Source organism: Cryptomeria japonica, chromosome 2 (genome assembly GCF_030272615.1).
Source record: "Cryptomeria japonica chromosome 2, Sugi_1.0, whole genome shotgun sequence".
NCBI classification, from domain to species: Eukaryota; Viridiplantae; Streptophyta; class Pinopsida; order Cupressales; family Cupressaceae; genus Cryptomeria; species Cryptomeria japonica.
Window position 1 is genome coordinate 242,502,512 of NC_081406.1, and position 26,431 is coordinate 242,528,942.

At 36.1% G+C, this 26,431-nt stretch overlaps 2 protein-coding genes across 2 annotated transcripts; both read left to right on the forward strand.

Moving 5' to 3' along the window:
* The first annotated feature begins 6,794 nt into the window (after positions 1–6,794).
* On the forward strand, positions 6,795–20,620 carry LOC131063289 (uncharacterized). The gene is made up of 3 exons (XM_057997073.2): positions 6,795–7,075; positions 7,214–7,304; positions 20,297–20,620. The coding sequence occupies exons 1-3, from the start codon at positions 7,003–7,005 to the stop codon at positions 20,403–20,405; spliced, it is 273 nt and encodes a 90-aa protein (XP_057853056.1). The 5' UTR covers positions 6,795–7,002; the 3' UTR covers positions 20,406–20,620.
* A 2,012-nt stretch (positions 20,621–22,632) lies between these two features.
* LOC131859881 (uncharacterized) lies at positions 22,633–24,488 on the forward strand. The gene is made up of 2 exons (XM_059214121.1): positions 22,633–22,767; positions 23,022–24,488. Exons 1-2 carry the CDS (start codon positions 22,633–22,635, stop codon positions 24,486–24,488), a joined length of 1,602 nt encoding a protein of 533 aa, XP_059070104.1.
* Positions 24,489–26,431: the final 1,943 nt, after the last annotated feature.

The window sequence follows — 26,431 nt, forward strand, 5'->3', positions numbered from 1 at the left end:
ACATAAGTACACTGAATATCCCCCCACGAGAGAGAGAAGAAGAGACAATGTATCCCCCCAATAATGAAGAAGCTCCAATGCTAAAGATGAAGGCTCGAGGACATATGCTAATGAAGATCCAAGAGCGAAAACATACATTCCTCCCCTAAGGAAGAATTAAATCAAGTGGCCAAGGTTGAAACAACTCCATGAATGGAGATGGAAGAAAATGTCTCATGATGTGTGCCATGAAAGACTACTCAACTGTCCAACTATCTAAATCAAAAAATGTCAAATCAACGGGTAACAAATCCAAACAATTGTGAAGATACCTATTGAACAACCTTTAAAGGAAATGAATATGGGAAGACAAGAATTCTCAAATTGCCATCAAGGAAATGAAATAGCCACAATAATGTCCCCAATGTTTGGAGTGTGTGAAGTATCAATAATGTTGCAATATCTCGCAAGTACTCCTCCCACTCTGCTGAAATTGGAAGGGAACAATCTACCTACTAAAATGAACTAATGTTTGAAGAAGCAAAGGTGGAGAAGGATCAAAACAAGTCTCAAGAACTATTATAGATGACTAAAGCACACAAAGGTTCAAGTGACCAAACCTCTCCTCAGATTTTTTATTCTCTCAATGCATAGTAAATGGGAGCAAAATGAGAGAACCCATACAACTGTAATGCATGATCAACACTACCAACTGCAACAAGCTCTCTACTATGAATATCTTCGATGAACATTATATCAAGGGTGGATTCAACTACCTTTCCTATCCCATTGTGAGTAATTTGGTAAATGGAAAGGAGATTCGAAGATAATGTGGGGACACAAAGAACATTATTGAATGTGCCACCATCAACCTCAATAGAACCACTCACATTAACACTAATGTAAGTGTTAAATTACCCATCAAAATCTATGGAAAGGATGATGCTCAAAAGAAGAGAACATACCCTTTGATGGCGTCGTTTGATGTGAAGCTCCTAAATCAAGAAGCCATATGGAGGACTAAGAATGTGTCAATACATAGAGAGCATGGCCTTTCATCTTGTCTTCACCACATGACGATGAATAAGAGCCAAAATTTCTAGAGCCAAAATTTCTAGGTCTTGAAGTGGTGGAAGAGGATGCACTAGATTAAGGTGGTTGAATATTATTCTTCTAAAGAATTTATTTTAGCTCATCAATCTACTTTGCATAACACTAATGATCATCATGTCCTGGCTTGGTGCAATAAGCACACTTAGTCTTGTTGTTCCTAGATGAAGACCTCTTGGAAGAGGTGGAAGACTCTAAATAATGTCCATGTGACTCTGAAGTTGGAGGAGTCGATTGTGTACCTCTATTCTTCTACTTCTTCTTCTTTTATTTCCATGTAGATGTAGGAATTTGAGCAACCAAGGCCTGAAATTTGGAACCAGAAGCTGAGTCAAGTTATGATAACTTGGCTTTCTCCCATGTCAAGCACTTACAAAACACCTTAAATAAAGGCATAGTGAATGTGGTATCCAAGGCATCCATAGTGAAATAAAATGATGAAGCAAAGAACTGAAATTGGCCTCAAAGCTTGGATAGAATCAAGAAGAGGCACTCCTTGTTAGTACGTAGCTTTCCATAACTCTGCAAACATGATCTGATGGATTTGAACTTCTCCAAAAAGTCCTCAATGGAAGGAAATGAACCAGGTGTCAATGATATAAATCTATCTCAAGCTGAAGTGAACGAAACTCATTAATACCCCCCAAAATTAGCTCAAAATTGAGCCACATAGACCTAGGAGTGATGTAGGAATCAATATGGAACTGGAGACTATTTGAAACATGTAGGAAATTTTAATTTAGGCTATCCTTATGATGAATGATCTCAAACTCATTAGTCAACTTGGGTTGGGTCTCATCTAAACAAGACCATAAACCCTTAGTTCGGAGCAATCTAATCATTGTAGTCTTCTAGTTATGATAGTTATGAGGGGTGAGTTTCTCAATAGAAGGATGTTGCAAGGTGTGCACCCTTGGTCTCCTTGTGTTATGCAGAACAATGCTCAAGTTTACGACATGGCTTAATCGCCTCCTGTGGATTCATTAAATCTCGTGGTTGTATTAGGCATTAATAGGTCGATCTTTTTGTGCAACAACAATCATGTTTCTAACAAGTGGTATAAAAGCCTAGGTTATAGGTTCAAACCCCTCGCTTCTGCTAGGGGGATTGTTGCAAGGTGTGTACCCTTGGGTTCCTTGTGTTGTACAACATAGTGCTCGGGTTTGGGACACGTCTTAATTGCCTCCTGTGGATTCATTAAATCTTGTCATTTTATTAGGCATTAACAAGTCAATCTTTTGATGCAATGACAATCGTGTTTATAACAAAGGATCCACCATTAGGCTAGGATTAGAGAAATATAGGAATCTTAAAGATGACTATTCTACCCCCCACAACAAGGAAAATGAACCCTTTTGCACTTGTATAAGCTAAGAAATCACAAATTTGAGAAATGATAAAAATTGAGATCATTGAGTACCTAATGAATATTCTGGAAAAATTGACTGCAAGTCTGAATAGAAGATTATGAGAGCTTTCTGATGATATGAGGATGTCAAAAAAGGGAACCTATATGTGCAAGATATGTCCTTGGAAGTGCAAAACTAAAGGATGACTTTAGAGGTCTACTACAAAAAAATTGGTACAAAATTTGATCAAACCACTTGAAGAATTTGATCAGTGTCAGAATCAAGTTTCCAATGATATCTCATTTGCCCAATATCAACTCCATATTACAAAGTTGTGGGCAAAAAACCAATGACATGTCAATTAAGGCTTAGAAGGCTTGAAGGGTTCCCAGAAATGGAAATTTTTTGAAAATAACAACTTTCCAAAAATAAAAAGTTTCTGAAAAGAGCAAGTTTCCAAAACAAAAATTTTCCATAAATAGAAACTTTATGAAAATAAAAACTTTCTGAATTTTTTTGCAAAGAATTCCTCAATCATCAATTTTGACAAATTGATAGGTGATTTTAGGGTCTATAGCCTTCTGAGCATGATGGTGACCTCTAATTTGCTCCAAATTGCCCATATTTTTTAGCTACCCCTAAATTTTGCCTTGATTTTCGTTCTTGTAGTCAATTTGTCTCAATTTTTAACTGCTCCAATTTTGATGAAATGATAGCAAATCTAAGGTTTTTTAGATGCTATGGACACAATGAAAACCTTTGTTTGAGCCCAAAGTGCACAAAAAACTCACCTCAGGTTGGATCCCTTAAACATGCAGACAAGAACTTGACAAAAAAGCTCTGATAACATGAAGGAGTTCATGATAAACCACAAAAGCCAAGAATCATTTGCAAGAAAAATACCTATCACACAAAAGAGATCAAAAAAATATTGTATGCTCTATAACAACCAGAGGATTCTATAGTATTGCATGATACAATATTGGAGATACAATAATGGAGATATAATTACAATGAATGAATGAATCCTTATAAAGGATGAATGAAACCCTAGGTGCAAAATCTAATGCTAAAATTAGGAGAACAAAAGCAATCCAAAGTAAGAGCTAAATTAAGCTCAACTACATCTAGAAGTAAAGCTAGAAAAGAAAACTCTAGATAATAAAAAACACCTAAGTTTAGCTCAAGTGAAAAAGCAACTAAAGGGATAATTATCCTAAAATTACTCCAACAATGGATATGTGATGCTAGTTTGATGTTGAATCCCTTAATTTTGAAACTGATTTAGAAATTTCAACTTTGTTTTGTTCTAGATCCCTAACAAATCCTCTTGGCTTTATTCAGGGTTTGTAGGAAGGATTGGAGGAGGGTCAAGCATCTCGCAGTTTTCCTCAGGCATTTCATCATTCAAATTTGGTTGTGGTTCAAGGTTTATATGACTTGCTATCAAATTTATTTTTTTAAACATGAAATTGATTAAAAAAAAAATTTTAAAAATCAATTTCTTTGAAACTTCAGACAAAATTTAAATCTAATGCACAAAGAAAGACAACTTATCTCTTCTATGGCATATCATTGTGAAGGTAGGTTGCATATCTCTAAACCACATATGTGTTTTGTTGGTTCTAGGGTGAGAAAAACTCTACACAAAACATAAGCCACGTGTGTACAAAATAGACAATTTTTTTTTTAATATCTTTAAATTAGAAAAACACATACATGTTTTTTATTCAAATAACACTTATGTGTTAAGGCTTGGAAAATTTGAGTCATAACATGAATGTGGTATTTGAATTTATTCAAAACACAAACGTGTTTTGCTCATTTTTGGACATTTGGCCACTTTTTTGTGCCCCATCTTGGTGCACATGCTCGTAAGCATGGTTTTTCCACATCAAGGCAACTTAATTTTTAGATTTGTATAAAAATTTTAGATTTTCATGTTGTAGTTGTCCAAGTCTTGTATCTCATGCTTTGATTAGTTTATTGGATAGAGATTAAATTTCACAGCCTTTGGTATTGAACCTATATAGTTTTGTACTTTTTTGTTTTGTACACTTGTATAAGTTTTGGAAGGCTACTATCACAAGGTAACATATATCAAAATAATGGTTACTTCCATATTTGTATCATTTTAATTAGTATCTAAATATTTATTTTTCTGTTGGCTGGATATGATTTACTTTGACATATAAATTCTCATGGTAACTCACATGCAATTTCAAAATGGGGGCAAACTATAATGGCAAAAATTATATACCTTGCAATTTTTGCCTTCACATTGACTCACTTTAGCTAGGTTATCCTTTTATATAATGAGAAGGATGCAAGTTGTATAATTTCAACCAAGAGTTGGTAGATAACTCGAGTCTTATCCATTCACACATTGCATTCATTCAGGTAGGAACTAATTTTACTTTGAAGATTTTCCCATTTTCTTGTCTTGGGTTAGATTCACAATTGTAAAAGTGATCTAGGCCACTTGTAGAGATGAACCTCGAGCTCTTAAAATTCAAATTCAAATTTGGGCTCATTTCTTTTCCCCCCACTTGTTTCATTCAACACATGAAAATTTATATTTAAAAGGACTTCACCATAATTCATTTAGTACATCTAGCAAACACATGGAACTAACACCTTTTAACACATATCATGAAGCCCAAAGAGAATCATCTAGTGACATTAACATTACATCAACATTCTAGGGCATAACTAGTTGTCCTCAATCTTGTTTAGAGATATTGATTCAACATCCATATCAAATTTGCTACAAAGGATGAACTATTCTTGTTACATGCCAACTCCCAAGCAAACAAACTAAGTTTTTATGTGATCAAACTTGAAATTTTGAGGCAAGTAAAAAACAAACATTAGATTCATATGCTTGGTTCAAACCCACACTCATGAAAATAGATTTTACAAAAACAAAAAAAGTTTTATATATTTCGATTTATTCATTTGACAAGCATTCAATTTCTATAATGCTAACAAATCACCTTGTCGTATTATACAATAAGCCAAAAGCTAAATATTTAAAATTTATTATTTAAATTTCTAAATATGATTTTCAATATATTTATCATTCCTAACGTTTATTTATAATATCTAATATTAATGATAATTAAATTATATATATATATATATATATATATATATATATATATATATATAGACTGCAGGAATCAGGTATAGCACCCCCTAAAAACTGCAGAGAGCCAGGTAAACTTTTTAATGTGACCGGTGACGCTAGCACGACACGTCCTCCGGTACCACATGGGTTGGGGAGACTAGACCTCGTGACCTCGTGCTTCACCACTAGAAGCTCTCACCAATTGAGCTAGGCTCCCAACCCAGATTAAATATTTGAGTAAACCGTTAAGCCACATAATGTTTAAATAACAAATATGGTGCAAGAGAAAGGTTTGAGAAGTAAAGGTCATTTAAACTTTTGTTCACAAAGCACATATTTGTTGGAAGAATACACATTATATCAAAGAGTTCAATTCTACGTGAAATCATGATGAAAAAATTAGTAAAATGAAAATTAAGCAAAAAGAGGAAAATACTAATGACTTAGTTACGTAATAACTTGCATTACCTTACATATAAGACTAATAGATGAATAATGTATCCCAATATTCACTTATCAAAAATTCTCTTGACTTTATATAGTATAAAGAACACGTGTGATGATAAAGATATTTTCTCTAGCGCGTGCACACACACACTTGACTTGATAAGAATAAAGAACATTTGTGGTGATAAAAGTAATATATTTGCTCTAACATGTATCGATTTAATATAATTGTCTAAGGTTCTTGTTGCTTCATTATAAGATGTGATGAAATGTGTATCCTTGCCATTTTTATTTGTTGTCAAAACTTAGTGGCTTCCATACTTAATATGGTACATTCTAAACAACTTTTATAAGTTAGATGAATGAGTTTGAAATTTAGAATTTTTTTCGTGTCCATAATTAAATATGTTTAATTAAAGACTACATTAATAAATAAATAAATGAAAATCAAAATACTTCTTTTGCAATAAAAGAGTACAAATATAATGTAAATTCCAATCACATTCATATAAAAAAATGTGTAAGGGAAAAAAATATAAATTAAATTCTCCAATTAAAAAATTATAACAAATTAGAAATATTCTTTACTACGCAGCCCATGTGTTTTTTTTTTCCCATAGATTTGTGTGGCGGATGTAATTGAAAACATTTATTTCATTTAAAATTGATGACGTGTACTAAAATTGTGGTCGGTGAGAGTTCTACATGTCAATCAGACGGTATTCAGAGTTCCCAAAATGTACATTAAACACAAAAATGAAAAACAGTCAATATAGTTGTGCCACGCGAAACCACGAGTTGGTATTTGAAACCTCTTTTTCCTCTCTATTTATAAAAACTTGGACTCCATTCTTGTTATCTCTACCATTTTACCTTTCCCACACGAAGACAAGAGAAAGGCATTGATCAGGGGTGCTAAAGATTGCCATAATATTGAAAGCCCATCTTTTCGTTTTTGCGAGAATTTAATAAGAAGTGAACACCACAATGACAGATCAAAATACGAGCACGGTTGATTCTGTAAAAGCATGGATCTCAGAGCATAAACTCAGGACTGTTGGTAAGTGGATCTCAATTCGTTTTCCATAGGTTTTGCCTTCTACTTAGATTATTAATTAGGTTTTGGTTTTCTATTCGTATGATTTGAAAGTGGCGCTCCATTGAATTGTCAATGTTACTATTGTTTTGAGGGTGGCAGGAAGTCTGTGGCTAGCCGGGTTGGCCGGTTCGTTTGCTTACAATTGGTCTCAACCTAATATGAAAACCAGCGTCAAGATCATTCATGCAAGGTAAGCTCTGTTTCTTCTCTTCCCAATTCTGCTGTTTTTATCAAAGGATAATATATATTGCAATCTTAGCTATAGACAATTCAAATTGCTCTGGTAATTTGATATATTTTGGATGCAAAAGAAATCTAAATTGGGTCCGGTTTAATTTTTACTGCATGCATTTGAAAATTGCACTTTCGATATTGAGAAGCCAAAGAATCTTCACGCCCTCGAATAAGAGGCAAATCTTAACTCGAGAAATACTAGAAACTTTTTAATTTTATTTAAATTTTAGGGGTTTCTCAGAACTTTAGAAGTAAAGTTCTGAAATGTGGTTGAATCGATTCTTTTTAAAATTGAATACTGGCAATAAATAGGCAAATGCGCTTTCATAGGTCCTATAGAGCATTTTGGCCGAGAAAAGGGTGAAAATTTCCAGTTTTCTATGAATCTTTGTATACTTTTTATTTAGAAATTTGGCGATTCTAATAAGACCTGCAGACGTTGAAGCATTGGTTAATCATTTATAGAGTTTTCTAGGAAAGAAACTCATTGCCAAATATTAGCCAATAGGTCCCCAAGCATATACGGAAGCTAAATAAAATTTGAAGATAAATTTATTATAAATGGAGCTCGTCAATCGACAAGTTTTGCACAGTTAAAATTTGCCGAAAAGAAAGGTTCTTGTTCAAAATGACAACTTTATTGGCGATCTATGATACTCCCTATAGCTTGTAGCCTTGTACAAATCTTTATAGCAACAGGTTCTTGAGGATTCCATACGGGATGCTTCTTCAAGTTTTAGGTACTGGGTTATTCCATTATGGACAGATTATATGGAAATGACGTGATTATATTAGGATCTCCCCAAAAACAAAAGTGACTGCTGTTTAAAAGGGAGATTTTCAGTGATATTGGATATTGGAGTAAGGAGCGAGGAGGTCTGAATGTTTGCAAATTTGCCACACTTTGTTGAGATACTGGAAGTTAATGTCTCTAAAAACAAGTGGCGGAGCTGAAATACGATATAGATAGTGGAAGTTAATGCCTCTAAAAACAAGTGGGGGAGCTGAAATACGATATAGATACTGGAAGTTAATGTCTCTAAAAAGAGGTAGTAGAGATGAAATATAATATCTAAATTGGAAGTTACTGTCTCTAAAAGTACGTATTGGAGCTGAAATATGATAACCATGGGACCATTTCACTTTGAAAGATTTTCTAAATTTATGCGGAAAATCTCTTGAGAAAATTTCGAGAAGACCCGTCCATACTGTTGATATATTTATAAGTTTTGCCAATAGGATTAACATTCAATGTTTTTGCTTGCATTTTGGTGGCCATTTTGGGTTTGCATCTTTCCCTTTGTGCATTTTGATCTTCTGTAGGCTCCCTTGGTCCTTTTCCCTTGGACCTTTTGGGAATTATCAAAGGTACCAAACTTTTCATGGCCGTTGATCACCTCCACTTCTCTAAATCTAAATTCCACTTCTCTAAATCTAAATTTATGTATTGCTGAAAATTATTCCTGAATGAGTACTGATGTAAGATAGATCTAGCAGACTGATAGCTATGTTACAGAATTGCTGTAAAATGCATCTATTGATAACTATCAACATGGTGTCCTATCAGTTCTAGCAACTCCAGGTTTAACCAATCCTTGGGCTAGCTTGAAGCTGCATTTTGTATTGTTTGGAAACAAGTTTAGATGTTATTGTAGGCAGTTAAACTATGTTATGCACCATCTGAAGGATGAATCGTGCTCAAGCCTCTAATCTTCCACTTGGTCTTTACTTTGCCTGTTAGCATGTCAATTGATCGTAGATATGAGCTAAAAATGAATGCATATAGAATGCCAGCTGCTAGTTATTGTTTCCTAAGCATCACTGAAAGTCTAAAACCATCTTCTAGTTGTTAGTATTTTGGACTTCTAAGCCACATGAAAGCAATGACCCACAATTGAAGGTTCAATTATGAAATGCATAACTTTTCTTCAAAATGATAAGTTTCGAGACACTTGAGCACATGAGATATAGTTTGGCTATATTGTCTGAATGATGAATTTGCATTATAAGCCCTTGTCCTGAACTAAGGTTAATGCTTTCAGAATGTGAGAATCTGTCGGGATCATATGTATGGGTGGGACATGCACAACTAACTTTGCTATCCATTAGATTCTTCTGAAAAAATATTTTGCAGTATATTATAAATTAGTTCCTCTTACAAACAAGCTTCTTTATGTCATGTGTGCCCAAAATAGAGCTGAATTTGTTTTCTGTTAAGTACTAAATTATGCAGTATATATGTGTTTTTATCTATAATGACTTATTGTGGTTAATTAATTAGGATAAGTATATTTGAAAGTGGCAGCATTCATTCCCATTAAGACAGAAAGTACAGGCTATGTCCATACAACATAATAGTACATGAGCTTTAAATCGACATTGTTATAAACAATTACCTTATGCTATTATTTTAAGCATCTTTATCATTCGATTTATGTTCTCATTGTAGTCATAGTTTACAGTTTTATAAATGTCATTAGTAAATTTAATTAAGTGAAATCAAAGTTTTCAGAATTACCACTTTCCCAAATCAACTCACCAATGAACAATGATGGATGTTGTGCAATATGACCCCACTAATAAGGCATTCCAAATAATTAGTAAATGATCTAAAACCTAGGTAGAGGGTTATTAATGTCTGATATAACCTTCTTTTAGCTGGAACAGCACCTAATGATTGATGTAACCTTCCAGGACACTGAAACAACACTGTATATGATTAGTATAACCTTCTGATACAAATCCTTATACAGTGCCTTATATGACCGATGTAACACTGATGATGATTGTTGATGGCTGGGAATGACGTAAATCAGCTACTGCATATTTAATCTCAGGGTTGCGTTTTACCAATTTTACTCCTTCAAAGGTAGTGCTCAGCTAGGATTGACTAAAACTGTCATAAACAATTTAGATCCAGCACTATTCAATGCACACTAACTCTCCAAAGTCTGATAACCAATGTAGAAACCCCCAAATATGATGGGCAACATGTACTAGCAACATATAACCCTCCACTGTAGTGATACTGTAACAACATGCAAATTTGAAAAATGTTTTCAAATCTTCAACGAATCAACACACTTGTGATCCCCAAGTGGAATCACACAAAAGGGGAAAGAAGGGTTTTTGGCCTTGATGTCAAATGTGGAATCCAAGAGGGTTTTCCTCTCAAACCCCAACAAACATAGGGTTTTCGTCTTTGGATGCCAAAGCTTGTTATGAAAAATAGTAAAATAAAATCAAGATACCAGATGAGGCTAGATAACCTCTTTTTATACCTTTTTACAATTTGGGCCCTCGATTAAATTTCTTTTCAATCATTATTTAAAAATACGTTTTATTTTATTTTATTTTAGTTTTAGTATCTAAAAATATTTTTTATTTTATTTTCAGAATATAAAAAATATTGTATTTGAAAATATTTTTCATTTAATAATATTATTTAGGTTGCCTCTTAAATTAAAAATTGTTGGGCCCAACTTAAAATAATATAAAAAATTATTTCCTTGCTTTTCTCTTTAGCCTATGGGAAATGGAAATAAGCTAGAGGTCTTCTTCATGACACTATTTCCGGAGAAGGTACACGACAGTCCGCTCTTTTTGGAATTGCTTGCCCTCGAGCAATTGTGGTTTGGGATGATCAAACAACATCTTTACCCAATCTATGAATCATGATGCAACACTTGTAGAGTTTGGATCCCCTATCTGTCAAGTGAGGCAACTTGGGCCAAAAAGTGCAACATTCCTTGACTTAATAAACCACAAAGAAGGTATGCAATCTTTGCAACTTAGGTGACACTCTGGCCAATACATGGGCATGATTCACAATACAAACCTCTAAAAATTACATGATGAGATCCCACAAACTCCTTCCAATCCCAAATAGGAAGAGATAAATGATGTCACTCTCTTGATGATTCTCTTCAATCTGATGATGCATGAATATATCCACAAGCTGGCACAAGAACAAGGGATGTCATATGCACTCACCACATTTTTGCTGCACCACTTGGCTCCTCCTATGCAATGAAGAATCTGAAATACTTCCACTAGATACTTAAATGATATGGCAAGCTGTACCTCCCAAATTATGGTGCAAATTAAACTATGTATGGGTTGGAAACAAGTTACAGCAGTCACAATCTCACCCAAATCAGAACTATGATTGCTGAAATATATGTTCCCTTTAGTTGAAACCATGTAAGCTATGGGTTCCGTCATTCGGTTATCATGTATCATCATAAAATTAAAAAACAGTAAATACATGAGTTCTACTTCTAACATCTTGATCTCATCATTTGGCATTGCTTAATAAGTGACAAAGCAAAGAAGATAAGAATACTTTAAGAATGGCTGACCAAGGGCAAAGATTGCAAACACTTATCAATGCATTACCAGTCCATTCATTCATTTTGATGGCATGGATATTAATTATATTTATTTTCGAGGTCTTGTTGCATTCATCTGGCCCTCACCTTTGAAATAGTGACCAATAAAATTATTTATTAATATTAATATTAATGTTATTATATATTTTATTTATATTAATAATTTTTATAAGTTTTGTATGAATGAACCCAAAATGAACCCAACCCTCCAAATAATTTTGCCCAAACACATGAACTGAACCCTTGAACCCAAACCCAAGCCTGAACCAGAACCGGCAACTTAGGATAAAATCATAGAACTTCCATAAAATGTGCAAACATGCAACCGTTCATGATCTAAAATTAGCAAGACTGGCAATATGACAATGGTATAGCAGCTGCAATATTGAAACTTGCTAAAATAAGAAATAGGAGCAATGTAGAGACCGGAAGCATTCTTATAAAGACTGAAAATTCTTTCTTAGCTGTCACAAATTGAAAAACACTTGCATATCCGCTTGTATGAGTGCAACTGAAATAATATGGTGGCTGATGACAGCAATATCAGCAACATCAATGATGATCGATGCTACCTCACCATGCGTTTGCTGCACCAGTCTGATTTTTATTGTTAATTTCGCTTTAAGGTTTCCATGTGATACTCAGACTGCCTTAATAAGATAGTTGTCTTGACACACAACTCCCTTCATCATGAATCGCTTCTTAGTAATGAACTTCCGAAATAAATGCAACCAATGCATGTCAACAACTATACTCACCTCTTCTATATCGTTCTTATAATGATCATCTTGGTCTCCACAATTCCTTTCCATGTTGCCCCAAGCAATTTCATGGTTGTAGCATTCTATTCTCTTACTCAATATTGGAATTGTAGTGGTTGGAAACCATCTTATATCAGCTGCAAACATCTCACCATTGAAAAATAGTAGGAATTTCACACTCCTTGTGATTAACAACTTCTTTATGGCTGCTAATAAAATGTGGGTAACAAAAATTCTAAAATGGGAACGACACTCATAGTGACCCATGGGTCATAGTTTCTGCCACAGTTTTTGCCACCAAAGTTCCATCGAGCCATGATAAGTTGATGGTACTTGCTCAAAAGATCCTGTTCTACCAATATCTCATTTGGTGACCATCTTTGGTGTGCCACAATGAACATAATTAGAACTGACCAACACTATCATAACAAAGTATCTTACCTTGGAGTGGATCTTTGATTATCTTCATGCATTGAGTGATTTGGGTTCCTTGAGCACTCACCTCCCTTCTTTTCACTTCAGCCATGTTTGGGACTCCTTTCAATATGCTATGGAGTATCACCTCTTTCCCATCCACCTTGAATTTCAACTCTATAATGTACTTTTCAACGATGCCAACAATTATGCTCACCTCTTCTAAACTGGTGTTATAATGTTTACCTTCGATTCAAAGACTCTTACCATGATGTCCCAAGTTTTACCAGTTGAAAAATGGTTTGGATTAGATTGTACGCAGGCTAGAAGGTGGCTGTAACAGTCTTATAATGCCCCAAATTTCTCCCTCAACGGCACTGACAATGATAATCGGTTGGAAACTCCCCCACCATGTGATTGAAAACTCTTCTTTGGCTGCAAGGAAAGTGTGGGAAATGTTAGAAATGTTGAGGACAACAGATTTAAAATTGGAGACTGTTGTCATTTTATGACACCCTTGGTCCATTAGTGAGAACCGATCAGAGATATGTTCCATGGACCAGCACTGCCCCAATTGATCAAGGAGAAAAGCAATGGAATCATGAAGTGTGATGTGTTGTCTTGTCAGAAGGAAGTTCCCACGTCTTCAACCCCGGAACCCCCAGGTTCCCAAGTTCCTAAGTCTTCAACCCCGGAACTCCAGGACCCCCGGGTTCCCAAGTTCCTAAGTTCTTCTACCCTGGAACTCCGGAACCCCCAGGTTCCCAAGTTCCTAAGTTCTTCTACCCCGAAACTCCGGAACCCCCAGGTTCCCAAGTTCCTAAGTCTTCAACCCCGGAACTCTAGAACCCCCCAGGTTCCCAAGTTCCTAAGCTCTCCAACCCTGGAACTCTGGAACCCCCAGGTTCTCAAGTTCCTAGTTCTTCTACCTTGGAACTCCAGAACCCTCAGGTTCCCAAGTTCCTAAGTTCTTCAATCCCGGAACCCCCAGGTTCCCAAGTTCCTAGTTCTTCTTCCTAGGAACTCTAGAACCCCCAAGTTCCCAAGTTCCTAAGTTCTTCATTCTCGGAACCCCCAGGTTCCCAAGTTCCTAGTTCTTCTACCCTGGAACTTTGGAATCCCCAGGTTCCCAAGTTCCTAAGTTCTTTAACCTCGGAACTTCGGAACCCCCAGGGTCCCAAGTTCCTAGTTCTTCTACCCTGGAACTTCGGAACCCCCAGGATCCCAAGTTCCTAAGTTCTTCAACCCCGAAACTCCGGAACCCCTAGGTTCCCAAGTTCCTAGTTCTTCTTCCCCGGAACTCCGGAACCCCGAAGTTCCCAAGTTGTTAAGTTTTCCCAACTTTGGTGACCCAGGTGTCCTAAGTTTCCCCAACTTCGGTGACCTAGGTCTCCAAAGTCTTCCAAACTACTTCTGGCTTGCAACACTTCCAGATGGCGTGATCGACACTCAAAACTTTAAATGCTCCGATAGCTTTGGTGACTTATGCACCTTCTTGTGTGGAGCCATAGGGGTGCATTTAATGTTTTTGGCAAGATTTCCATCAAGGGAGGTACGGGGCTATGCTTGTTGCGGTGACTTATGTCATGTCTGCATACTCTGACTTTGGAAGGTCGGTCAATCCACCCTTCTCAGAATTGCCTTTTGTGGGTATGGCTAGATTGCTTGCATGTACAAGTCAAGTGCATGCACTTCCCTGCACTCCCAGACTGACATACAGGGGTCATGATCACTCTTGTAACCATTTTTCTATATAAAGGTTGTTAAGCCTCATTGTAAAGGGTTCTCTCCTTGCTGGCTTGAGCTATTCCATGCTCTCCCACTTCTCTCGTATTTATCTTACGTTTGTGCAGCTGTAAGTTTGGCCATTGGCCTTATAATTAATTGAAATCATCATGCTTGCCTACTTTCAACTTATGTATGTTGTGTATGTTTCCTTACCTTCATCATAGGTGTATGTTTTGTGGTTTTTCTCTCATATATGCTGTGTTAAATTTATTTCTGAGTGTGACTTGTGGGAAACCTTCTCCCCTCTTGGCATTCAGTGAATTCTAACCTTCATACATGCATTGGGGTCACTCATACAATTGAAGTTTGTGCATCGTTCCAGTTGATTTTTTGTGTCATTTCGGGTAGGGAGAGGAACAATCTCTTCTTGGTGCATCACCTCCTTTTATTTCAAGCATTTATCTCTTCCCTTTACCTCTGCAATTTGTTAGGATAGGCTTAGGAGTTAGTTTTGAAGTGTTGAGTTGGTTCAACACCTGCACCTGGATTGAGAAGGAAGACGACCTTGAGATTCAACCCCCTGGTGCAAGGTCCCACACTTCGGGATTGTCTTCATGTTTCACAAGGTTGTTGAGTTGATAGCTCAGCAAGGGTGCGAGCTTTTGTGATAACAGAGACCATACTCAAAGTGGCCCTAAGCTCATGCCTATTGCAACCAATACTCATCCTTATTAAGTAAAGTTGGTGATTCTCAACAAGAAAGCCCATCTTACAATTGTTCCATTTGGTAGCCACCTTGGGAGTGTAATATTGAACTTATCCAAATTAGACCAAATACCATATTGATATAACATCTCACCTTTGGAAGTAGGTTGTGATTGTGACCCAATAATCTTTTATTCACATGAACATCAAAATGATATCCATTTCGCTTACCATCATCTAGCATCAAGTGCTCCATGGTAGTTGTCTCCATTTGGCCATCCCCTATGATATTGTCTTCAATTGTGATACTTAGCTCCCACAAATGATCTATGAATTGTGAACATTGACAATGCACAATAAACTTTATATGATTCCAAATCAACTTCCTTTCAATCCAAGAGATGGACAACAAAAAAAAATAGTGATATCAATGATCCACTTTATCCCTCAAAAAGTTACCTAGATCCATGTACAAAAACGATCTTCATATGCTAAATTGCAAGCTGTATCCTTTTAGCATGCCTTCCATGATGACAAAAACTCTTCAATGGCATGGTAGGAAGCAATAAATCTGAAATAGAACCTTCATAAATTGTTGAGGTGTCCTCAACACTTCCATCCTTCAAAAAATCAAAGAAGGATGCGACTCCCCCACATTAGAAGGTATAAAGGAGAGTATGACTCATTTGTGGAATAATCGATCGTGACATCTATTTGGAATAGAAATAAAGTGAGAATTGAGATAATTCAGATTATAAAAGGCACAATTATATACAGCAGAAATAAATTAATTCAGAATATAGATTGAGAGCAACAATAAATATATTTTAGAAATTAAGTTATTGCAACCATTTGAATAAATCTATTGATTTCATGATGAGATATTTTATTAGAAATATTATAGCACATTCCTTGAACAATCAGTTTAGAATTTGTGAAAATGTCTCGCAAATAGGAAGGACAGCTAGCCTTCTGAGTTCATGTGAGGTGAAAGGATGACCAGCCTTCATGCTCTTATCAATTATGCCACCCAGAGATGGAATGGACGACCAGCTTTCCATGTTCATGGGCCAGGAGGTGGTATGGATGACCAACCTTTCATGTTCTTGGGCTTGATCAAGGAGGACAGCCAGCCTCCAAGGTGAACTGAGGGATGGAAGGGCAGCCTACCTTCCATGCTCTCACAAAACAAGGACAACTAACCTTGAGATTGCGGTTTGCAAGCATTTCCAATGAATTCACAATGTGATTGGGTTAATGATGCTACGATGTATTGACTCAAATGCTTAGGATACTACGATTTATTGATGATATTTTATGTATGGATTTGATTATTATCATGAAATCATGATAATATTACTATATTGGATTTTAGTGACTGATTTTGTTTGCAAGGCCTAAAATTAGGAATATCCCAAGAAAGGGACATTGCATTGCATTCAACCAATGATGCCTTTTATTTCTTGGCTTTTCCAAAATTCTATTGGCATTTTCCTATCTTCTTTACCTCCCTGTTCCTCTCTATTTTTCGTAGGTTTGGATTTGACGGTTCTTTTTGTTGCTCCACCAATTCTTTCTTGACTTCTTCAGGTAGTTGATGCTCAAGAGGTTCATCTCCCCTGCGTAAGAGTGTGGGTTGGAAGGATCTAGCTATGGAACCGATTATGGTTTGACATTTGTTCTTATTCTTTTTCTAGTTTGTTGAGGCACTCCCCTTGCTTGCAGGTGTTTGTACTTGTATCATTTGCAACATTTTGTGTGAATAGTTGGTTCATTTGTTTGTCTTGTGGTTGTTTGTACTTGTATCATTTGCAACATTTGTGTGAATAGTTGGCTCATTTGTTTGTCTTTGAAGAAAGGTATTGAGTTGGGCATTTGCCAATCCTTCCATCTCTATCTTCCTTGTACACTTTTGTGTATCTTTGACTGGAATGCATCCACTAGTAATTCAACCTATAGGCTGGCAGGATCTAAGCTTCAATACCACTGAAATATCCCCGTTTTATATTTTTTGTTATTTTCTAGAACAAACACCGTTGGAATGATAAGTATAACTTGTAATTCAAATGCTGATTGCAACAACCAAATTGGAAACTTTAAAAAACACCTTAAATAACTTTAAATCACATTCAAATCCGATTAGAAATGAATATGGAAGCAGCAACAACATTAATCTTGTTTAATTGCAAGATGGGATAATTGATGACAATGCTGATATGCAAGCTGGAAAATGCATTTTCAGATTTACCATTTTCCCAGATCAACTATCAACTAACTAGCAAACAATGATGGATGTTGTGCAATATGGCCACTGGTAAGGTGCTTCACATGATTTATTAATGTTCTCAAAGCCAGATACATCACTATTAATCTCTGATATAACCTTCAGTTAACTGGGACAGCACCTTATATGACTAACGTAACCTTCAGAATGCAATCAAAATATTCCTGCATGTGGGTATCAATCTTCAAAAGATTTCTCTACACGAACCACTGCACTTGTAACAATCTGTGGACAATGCACAAGACAAACAAGCTGCACAAAACAAATATGTCTGGGTGATGCAAGATATCATGACCCCTGAGATGCACTTTCATCAATTTCAGTGGCCCAATCTTAAAAAAAAACATTGTATCAATCATAGCACCAAAAATCATTTGAGAAAAAAATTGACAAACCAAAAGTATAAGACTTTTTTGAAAAAACCAGAAAACAATCAGGAAAAAATTGGATTTAAAAAAAAGTTAAAAATTGCAGAAGAAAAGACAACCTATTTTTTTTTTTCAAAATTTAAGAGCATTTCATAAAGTTTCAAAAATTAAAGATAACAAATGACTCTTGCTACCACAAATATAACCATGCTAGAGAGCTGCAAGTCTTGAGAATGAAACTCCTAGTTCAGAGTCTCTCCTAAGTTGTTCAACCTCATGACTATCCAAGTTGGCCTCTAGGATCTCAAAATCCCCCTCAAGAAAGTAATTAAAAGGACAGTTTTCCCTGCTGAGTAGACATGATAAATTACAAAACAGGAATCAGTTGGTTCATATTTGTGATTTAATAGTACTTGTAAAATTAAATGACAAAAGAAGCAATTGCAAAGTTCAACTTAATAGGTTTTGAATCAAATAGCTTTGGAATAGAGTAATAGAAAATGCTTTGAAATAGAATCTTACATCTCAAAAGACTATAATGATATTCAAATGAAATTGCAAAGTTCAACTTAATAGGTTTTGAATCAAATAGCTTTGGATAGAGTAATGGAAAATGCTTTGAAATAGAATCTTACATCTCAAAAGACTATAATGATATTGGAATGTTTTCATTGATATCTACTTTGGCAGATTTGTAAAATTGTAAAGGGAGTGTTAAATATTTTTCCATTAGATAATAAAGAATTGTTAGTAAAAAAGAGAACAACTATTTGAGCCACAATTTTAGCTATTATTATTCAAGTAAATTTTCTTTGATTTTCTTTGATTTTGCAAGTGGATGATGAAGGTAAAAACATTGATGGACAAGTTGAGAATTTGAGAGATTATAGCTACAAGTTTCAATTTTAATGTCCTTAACATCTATAAGAAATGTACGTCCATTCAAGGTCCTTAACATACGCCCATTCGAGGTCACCTACCTGTGATTTGCTTCAACAACTTTATGAAATCTAGCAAATCTTTAATGGTGAACCAGATCCCAGTGGCTAGCGCATAGTTTTGTGCTAAAATCAATGAAAAAACCAGTTAAATAGTGATTTCGTGCATTTAGGGTATCACGATCAGTTGGTGGAGAGTAAATGCATTTCCAGAGCAATTTTTTGCTTCAACAACTTTATGGAATCTAGCAAATCTTTAATGGCGAACCACATACCAGTGGCTAACGCATAGTTTTGTGCTAAAATCACTGAAAAAACCAGTTAAATAGTGATTTCGTGCATTTAGGGTATCACGATCAGTTGGTGGAGAGTAAATGCATTTCCGGAGCAATTTTTTTCAATGATTTCAAAAATCGTTGATCATTTAAAATCATGGTTCATTAAATCTTGATTTCTTTGGGGAAAAATTGTTTCGGCTGAGGATTTTTTTAAATCTGAAAATTGGGAATATTTGAGGATTTATGCTTCAATGGTATCGATATGGTGGTGTTTCAGATGTGCTAATTTCATGTTGTATGAATGTTGTTGTGGATCTGTTTCTACAAAGAATGATGGACTATAGTGTGAATTTTGGGATCTGAGTCACTGCTTGTGCACAAGTGGAATCTAAAATTGATAATAAATGGTTCCGAGGTTGAATTTGAGTCACGTGTATCAACAAATTGTTCATTTCAGTGGTTCGCCTTCCTTTGGTCAACATGGAGTTTAAATACCAAGTATATTTGTTCTCGTCAAATTTTCAAAATAATACGCATTTTAAGGAATTAGTTGCAAGCTGTGGGTCTGTTGACATGAATTTTCCCTGAAAAAAATGTTACATGTTTCATTCTCAGAGATGAGGACATAATGTTTGCTGTAAAGTTGTAAACTATCAGCCCGATACCGAGTTATTGGAGTGACTGAACGCACAAAGGCGATGCTCGAGGCTAGGAACTTTTTTGTTTCTTTCTGACTTTTGCTGATTTTTACATGATAAATTGATTTTTTTAAATAAATATGCAATCCTTAACTATGTTAAGGATTTGACTGTGAGCACAGCTGGGGCACACTCAGAAGCCAAGTATAGGTTCATGTATATTTAATATTTATTAACAACTTATAATTTTTTGGGGTGAATTTTATTCGATCAGCTCTATGTTTTTAGAGATTCAATTGAGGGATACCGAGGAATCGATTATGTTGTAGACTTATAGTTGATTGGTTTGTTGTTTTCAAGTATTTTACTAGTGTATTTACAATTTGATTTAAACTCTTGCTGCACAAGGAATTTTGACTTTCTTGGTTTTAATGCTTTTCCAGGCTTCATTCCCAATTTCTGACGTTGGCTGCTTTGTCTGGAGCTGCTCTCGTTGAATACTATGAACACAAATCAGGAGCTAAGGCAAAGCGATATGAAAAGCATATGTAATGCAGTGACGGCAATGGCTTTACATATAGAATTTTGATTACACAGTATTGCATGCAGCACCAAAATTCACATTCAATAAACTTGCTGGAAATTTTTCGATTCAGTACTTACAGGCGTAATTAGCTGGAACATATGTAGCTAAACGCTATCTTGGAAAAAGAAGAAACCAGAGGGACTAATCTCCATTTTTTACATATATGTGATTTTTTATTTCACATGTTTGAATTTAATCAATTGTTTGCTCAAACAACATTTACATCCATGTCGGAGATACATTTTAATTTAATTACTTTTTAACAATGATCAAGCGAATACCAATGCATGGGGAGACATTGATCGCCTTTGCTAAATCTCAAAACCAAACCACCCAGTGCTTGAGATCGGGATCCTTATCTCGTTGTCAGCAAATGATTTTATCAGCCACCATTTCTTCAGCAAATACATGACGCTTCTTCTGTTTCTCAGTGTTCTCTTTAATTTTCGCCTTTCCCTTAATTCTTCTACTCTTCCTTCGAACCACACACCTTACACCAGACACAGAAGCCATTGACAAGAAACCAACTCCTGTATCAGAAGAAACACTTGGAAAATGTAGAAGCAATCTACAACAATCATAATTAACTGGTGCAACAAAAGACTCCAATACTGGGCAATTAATTCCCACAAGCCACGACCATCATTTCCTTGACATCTCCCGTCACCATACCGACTGATTAATGGATAGTCTAATATTTAATAAAAAATAAAATAATTTGTTAAATACATATATCTTACACACAAAAAACTCTTTATTTAAGCTATCTATGGTCACTGGTATTTTACCATTAACATCTTCAATCACATTGCATAATTTGGATATGGATAATAGAGATCTAAAAAGTGTGGTCCGAAGGAAATTTTTTGTCAGTCTCTAATCCAGAAATAATAGCAACCAAAATTATGGATGTAGAAATCTGATATCATTATATATATATTAGATAGGATGGGCATGTGAAACATGATGAAAAAACTTTGTGAGAATCTAATCCAAAAATAATTGGAATTATGAATTGTGGAAATCTGATATCTATATTTTTGGAATTATGAATTGTGGAAATCTGATATATTATAGATAGATAGGATGGCATTGTTATCTATATATATTATAGCCAAATGTCAATGGTAAGCTTATGAATTGCATTGAGCTTTTTTCTTGCACAAATTATTTTGAAGGGATATTGAATGCTTTGAAAGTCCATTTTAAAAACTGGACTATCTGAAAGTCCATTCCTAAAACTGGACTATCTATCCAAAAATCAGAATGCATCTTTGACCAAATATGCATCTTGATGTTTGGATAGACGTTGCCGTCCAAAACAGCCGAGCATAAACAAATCTAGCTGTTGAATATAAGCAGAAAGATAAAAACAAGTACACTTTATCGTCAAATTCTATCTGTATTGGAAAACGATAAATTGTTTGCTTGGTTTGGTGACGGTCATTTGACGGTTAAATTTAACATGCAAAAGATGGAATATTAAAATAGGAGTCACGCCTTCGGCTTCCACCCCTGAATTTGTTTAAAGAAAGAATGAAATAATAGATAGTACATGTCATTAATCTGAAAACAAATAAATGATTTTAATTACATATACCACACAAATTTGTTGGAAAAAAACACATGGGCTGTGCAACGAGTAATTGGCGAGAGGGCTGGAGGAGGAGCGAAAAAAGGTAGGCGACTTGGAAGGTTGTGGTTGGGTTGATGTGGAGTTCGACACAGGTGGAATGCAGAATGGAGCTGGAGAAATACTATCGCCCGCAATGGGTGTATGAAAATGGTGCGTGCCGAGACAGGTGCTGGAGTAGGCAGCAGGATGATCGAAGAAGAAACATTGGGGTGTAGAAGGGCCTCCATTGATTTGAATATCCTCGCTCGTATCTGGATCAAAATTTCATCCGAAATCTTGTAATCAGCAACGATTGGAGGAAAAATTTGAATAATTCATGGAGGCAGAGAGGATCGGGATTCGATAGGAATGGGTTTGTTCAGGCAAAATCACAAAAAGATGGCAAATCATGGCAAATCTAGTCGGAAACTGGCATTCGGGGAACAACTGGAATGGGGTGGCTAGGAGAACAAGCAAACAATGAATTAAGAAAAAACCGAAATCACCCAACCTTGAGACAGTCAAGACTCAAGGTGAAAGCAAATCAACTGATGACGGCTAAACCATTAGGTTAGACAATGGGGCAGTTTGATCCTAGACGCAAAGCCCTAGCAATTCCAAGGAGATCGATGGAGCCAATTTGGGAGCACATGAGGAGCCGCACCTTCTTCATGAGAAGGTTTGGACCCAATTACCGTAAGGGGCAATTGCGGGTAAGTGCAGAAAATTTTGGAGGAATTTTTTTTTTTTTCTTCCAAGGTTTTAGTTTCTACCTGTTAGACTGGGAATCATATTTCAATCCAAAGAAACATACCATCAAAAACTCACCAAGATGGATTAGATTGGATGATTTGCCATCGGAGTATTGGAACATGGAGGTGATAAGTCATATTAGTGAAGAAATTGGTTGTTTCATTATCATGGTATTACTTTGAGACACATCATCGAAAAAACTTGGGAGAAAAAGGAAGATGTCTTCTGTTGCTTTGTTGATTTCAAAAAAGCTTTTGACACAGTCTCACGTGACAAACTGTGGCACAGAATGGAAGAGCTTGGTATCTCGGCTCATCTTAGGGCTGCTATTCATAGGCTTTCTGAGGAGGTTAAAGTGAAAATCAGAACTCCTGATGGCATTTCAACTAGTTTTAGGAGTGATATTGGTGTCAAACAAGGGTGTCCTCTTTCCCCTACCTTGATTGGCTTATACATTGACAAACTTGAAGAATGGTTAAACATGCAGAATGGTGATGGTATTCAATTGGGGGAATTTGTGATAAGGCTGCTCCTTTATGTTGATGATCTCATTTTGCTTGCTAATTCCGCCCTTGTTTTGCAAGAGCACTTATTTGCCCTTGAGCGCTTTTGCAATATTGTGGGAATGCAAGTTAATATCAGCAAGACGAAAATCATGGTTTTCTCAAGTAGAAGGAAACAAGAGCAACATAAGTTTTACTTTGAAGGTAGCATTCTTGAAGAAGTTGCAGATTACAAATACCTTGGAATTGATTTCAACAAGATTCTTAGTTGGGAAGGTTGCAGGAAGAAGAGAACTCTAGGCGGCTGGAAGGCACTCTATGCACTTCAAAATAGATGCAGAGAGGCTGAGCTTTGGGATTGGAAAACCATCCAAACACTTTTTAGGCTTTTGGTGTTGCCGATTATTCTATATGGTTGTGAAGTTTGGGTCAGCAATACTTTAGATTCTCAATGGAAGCAAATTGAGAGAATTCAAAAACGTTTGATCACAAGCAAGTTCAAAATTAAAAACACGGTCTCATATGATATCATGTTAAGTGAAACGGGTGCTGCCCCTATTGAGGTAGCTGCTATGGTGCGTCTCATTAGCTATTTAAAAAGAACCGAGCAAATGGGAGAAGATAGATGGCCTAAGGTTGTTGTCAACGACACTTTGTGCAAAAGGAAGAAGACGTGGATGAAACAAAACATCAAATGGTTGAAAAAATGGGATATTTATTTGAACTCATGCCCCACAAACAACAAGGAGATAAAGTTCTTCGTTATGGAAAAGTTTTACAAGAAAAATTGGAGTATTGGGTTAGGAAGGAAGAAACAATACTATATTAATGAGTTCAACCCCAATTATGATCATCTTCAAAAAGTTTATATAGGGGCTAATATATCATGGAAGGCTAAAATTCTAATCGCACAGCTTAGAACCAACTCTCACCAACTTCGGTGTGAGACCGGGCGGTGGAAAAGGCCAAAAGAGATTTGGGAAGAAAGAGTTTGCCCGTTTTGCGTCAGCGGGAGTGTGGAAACTGAAAAGCATTTTATCTTGGAGTGTGAAGCACTTAAAGTCAGTCGGGAAAAGTTTGTTGCCTATTTCCTAACTGCCAGCACATGGTATAACCTGTTCAGCGAGGAGCATATCGTGAAGATGGGTGCTCTCATCATCAGCCTGAATAAGCAGTGATCAGACCTTAAAAAACTGATTCAGCTTGATCAGATTGTCCCATAGGCTATTCTTAGCCTCGTGGACGTTAAAATTCTTTCTTCTTCTTCTTAAGGTAGAAGAAGAATTTTTTTTTCGGCAAACTAGGGGCGATTACAAGAATCTATGTGGAGGTGGATAGCAATCTTAAATAGTTGGATGACTTGGAAATTATCACGAGCTCGGGAGTATGGTGCCAAATGGTGATTATAGACAAGGAGTTCAGGGGTAGCTGATGCATTCTGGGGAAAGGATATATGACTTCAACATCGACTACATCCCTTCCAGATATTCCTTAGATTACCAAAGTTTATACGACTAAGGAGATAAACAATAAGAACAAGAACACCAACAACATGGATATAATATGCTCTGTAGAGAGTAGGGGCAAAAAAAAGGAAACTACAATATGAACATATTAGTTTGTCAAAGGGGATAAAGGCAAACACTCCTCTGCCTCCGATGATGACTAGTCCCCGTGTGTGTGATGAACATGAGAATTTGCAACAACTCTTGGACGAAACAATCTCTCTGCACTCAAAAAATCAAACAACAGATTAGAGAACTCCCCCAAAACAGAGAGTAGCTTAAAATTGAGTGGTATAAGGATGAAGGAAAGAATATACAAACGAATTTGAAGAAGATTGAGAAAAAAGCCAATGTAGAGATGGAGAACAAAACAGTTGAATCCCCATTGAAACTAGAATCCGCAATGATAGGCAAGGAGAACTTTGTGACTATGGATGGGGTGAATAATGGAGACAAAAGACCAAATCATGAAGTAAGGAACGAAATAGAGCAGATGGGAATCTGATGGAGTTGAAAGATGGTTGTGAAACAAACTTGGATGACGAAGAGGATGGAGAGGAGAAAGATGAAGGGGTCTTTGAAGAACTGGGTTCAAACTAACACAATCCAAAATGAAAAAACCAAATATCAAGGCAAAATGAAAAAGAGGGCCTAAAATCAACAAAGCAAAATTGGAGGAAGCGACGAAGGTTGCTAGCCAAACAAAACTCAAGACAAAGAATAGTAGCACCCTTCCCTAAGGGAAATGAGGATCATAACATGGAATATCATGGGCTTAGATGCCTTAGACAAATGGCGCTTAATTAAGCGCCAAACTAATGAAACAAAAGGTGACGTATGGCTACTTTTGGAAACAAAATGGAATAGAGAAGATATAGATAGGAAAATGTGAACATGGAGGCAATGGTCAAGACACTTTGTTGAGGCCGAGGGTGCTTCAAGAGGTGTTGGGCTTATATGAAACCCATTTTTAGTTAAAGGGGAAGTCTTGGAAGAAAGGAAAAATTGGATCTCTGCCAGATTCAACATTCTGCAGAACAATGAGAAATTTTTTATTATAAACACCTATGGGCCAATATCCATGGTTGATGTACAACTTGAGTTGGCCTAGTGGTGGAGAACTTGTGCTCTTGAAAGAGAGGTCACAAGTTCAAATCCCATAGGGGGTAGGGTATGTACACAGTGGTGCAACGTGAATTCCAAAGCTTTGTGGATAATAATCAGCTTATGGACATAATTCCCAACAATGGACTACTCAGATGGACCAATAGAAGATGCAGTTTTACCAATATTTCAAAAAGGTTAGATAGATTCTTGTTAGTTGGGAACTGGGGACAATAGGGAATACTTCATGAAGCTACAATTCTATCACTTACAGGGTCGGATCACTTTCCAGTGTAATTGACAATATCCCCCGATGGCCCTCCTGTTGGTAATCCCTTTAAATTTGAATTAATGTGGGCAGGAGTTGCTAAGTTATCAAGTTTAATTGCAGAATGGTGGAATGAGATCAATTTGGGCAACAAATCCTACCTCTATAGGATCAACAATAAACTGAAATAAATTAAATCTAAACTTAAAGAGTGGAACAAGGAACATTTCAAAAATATCTTCAT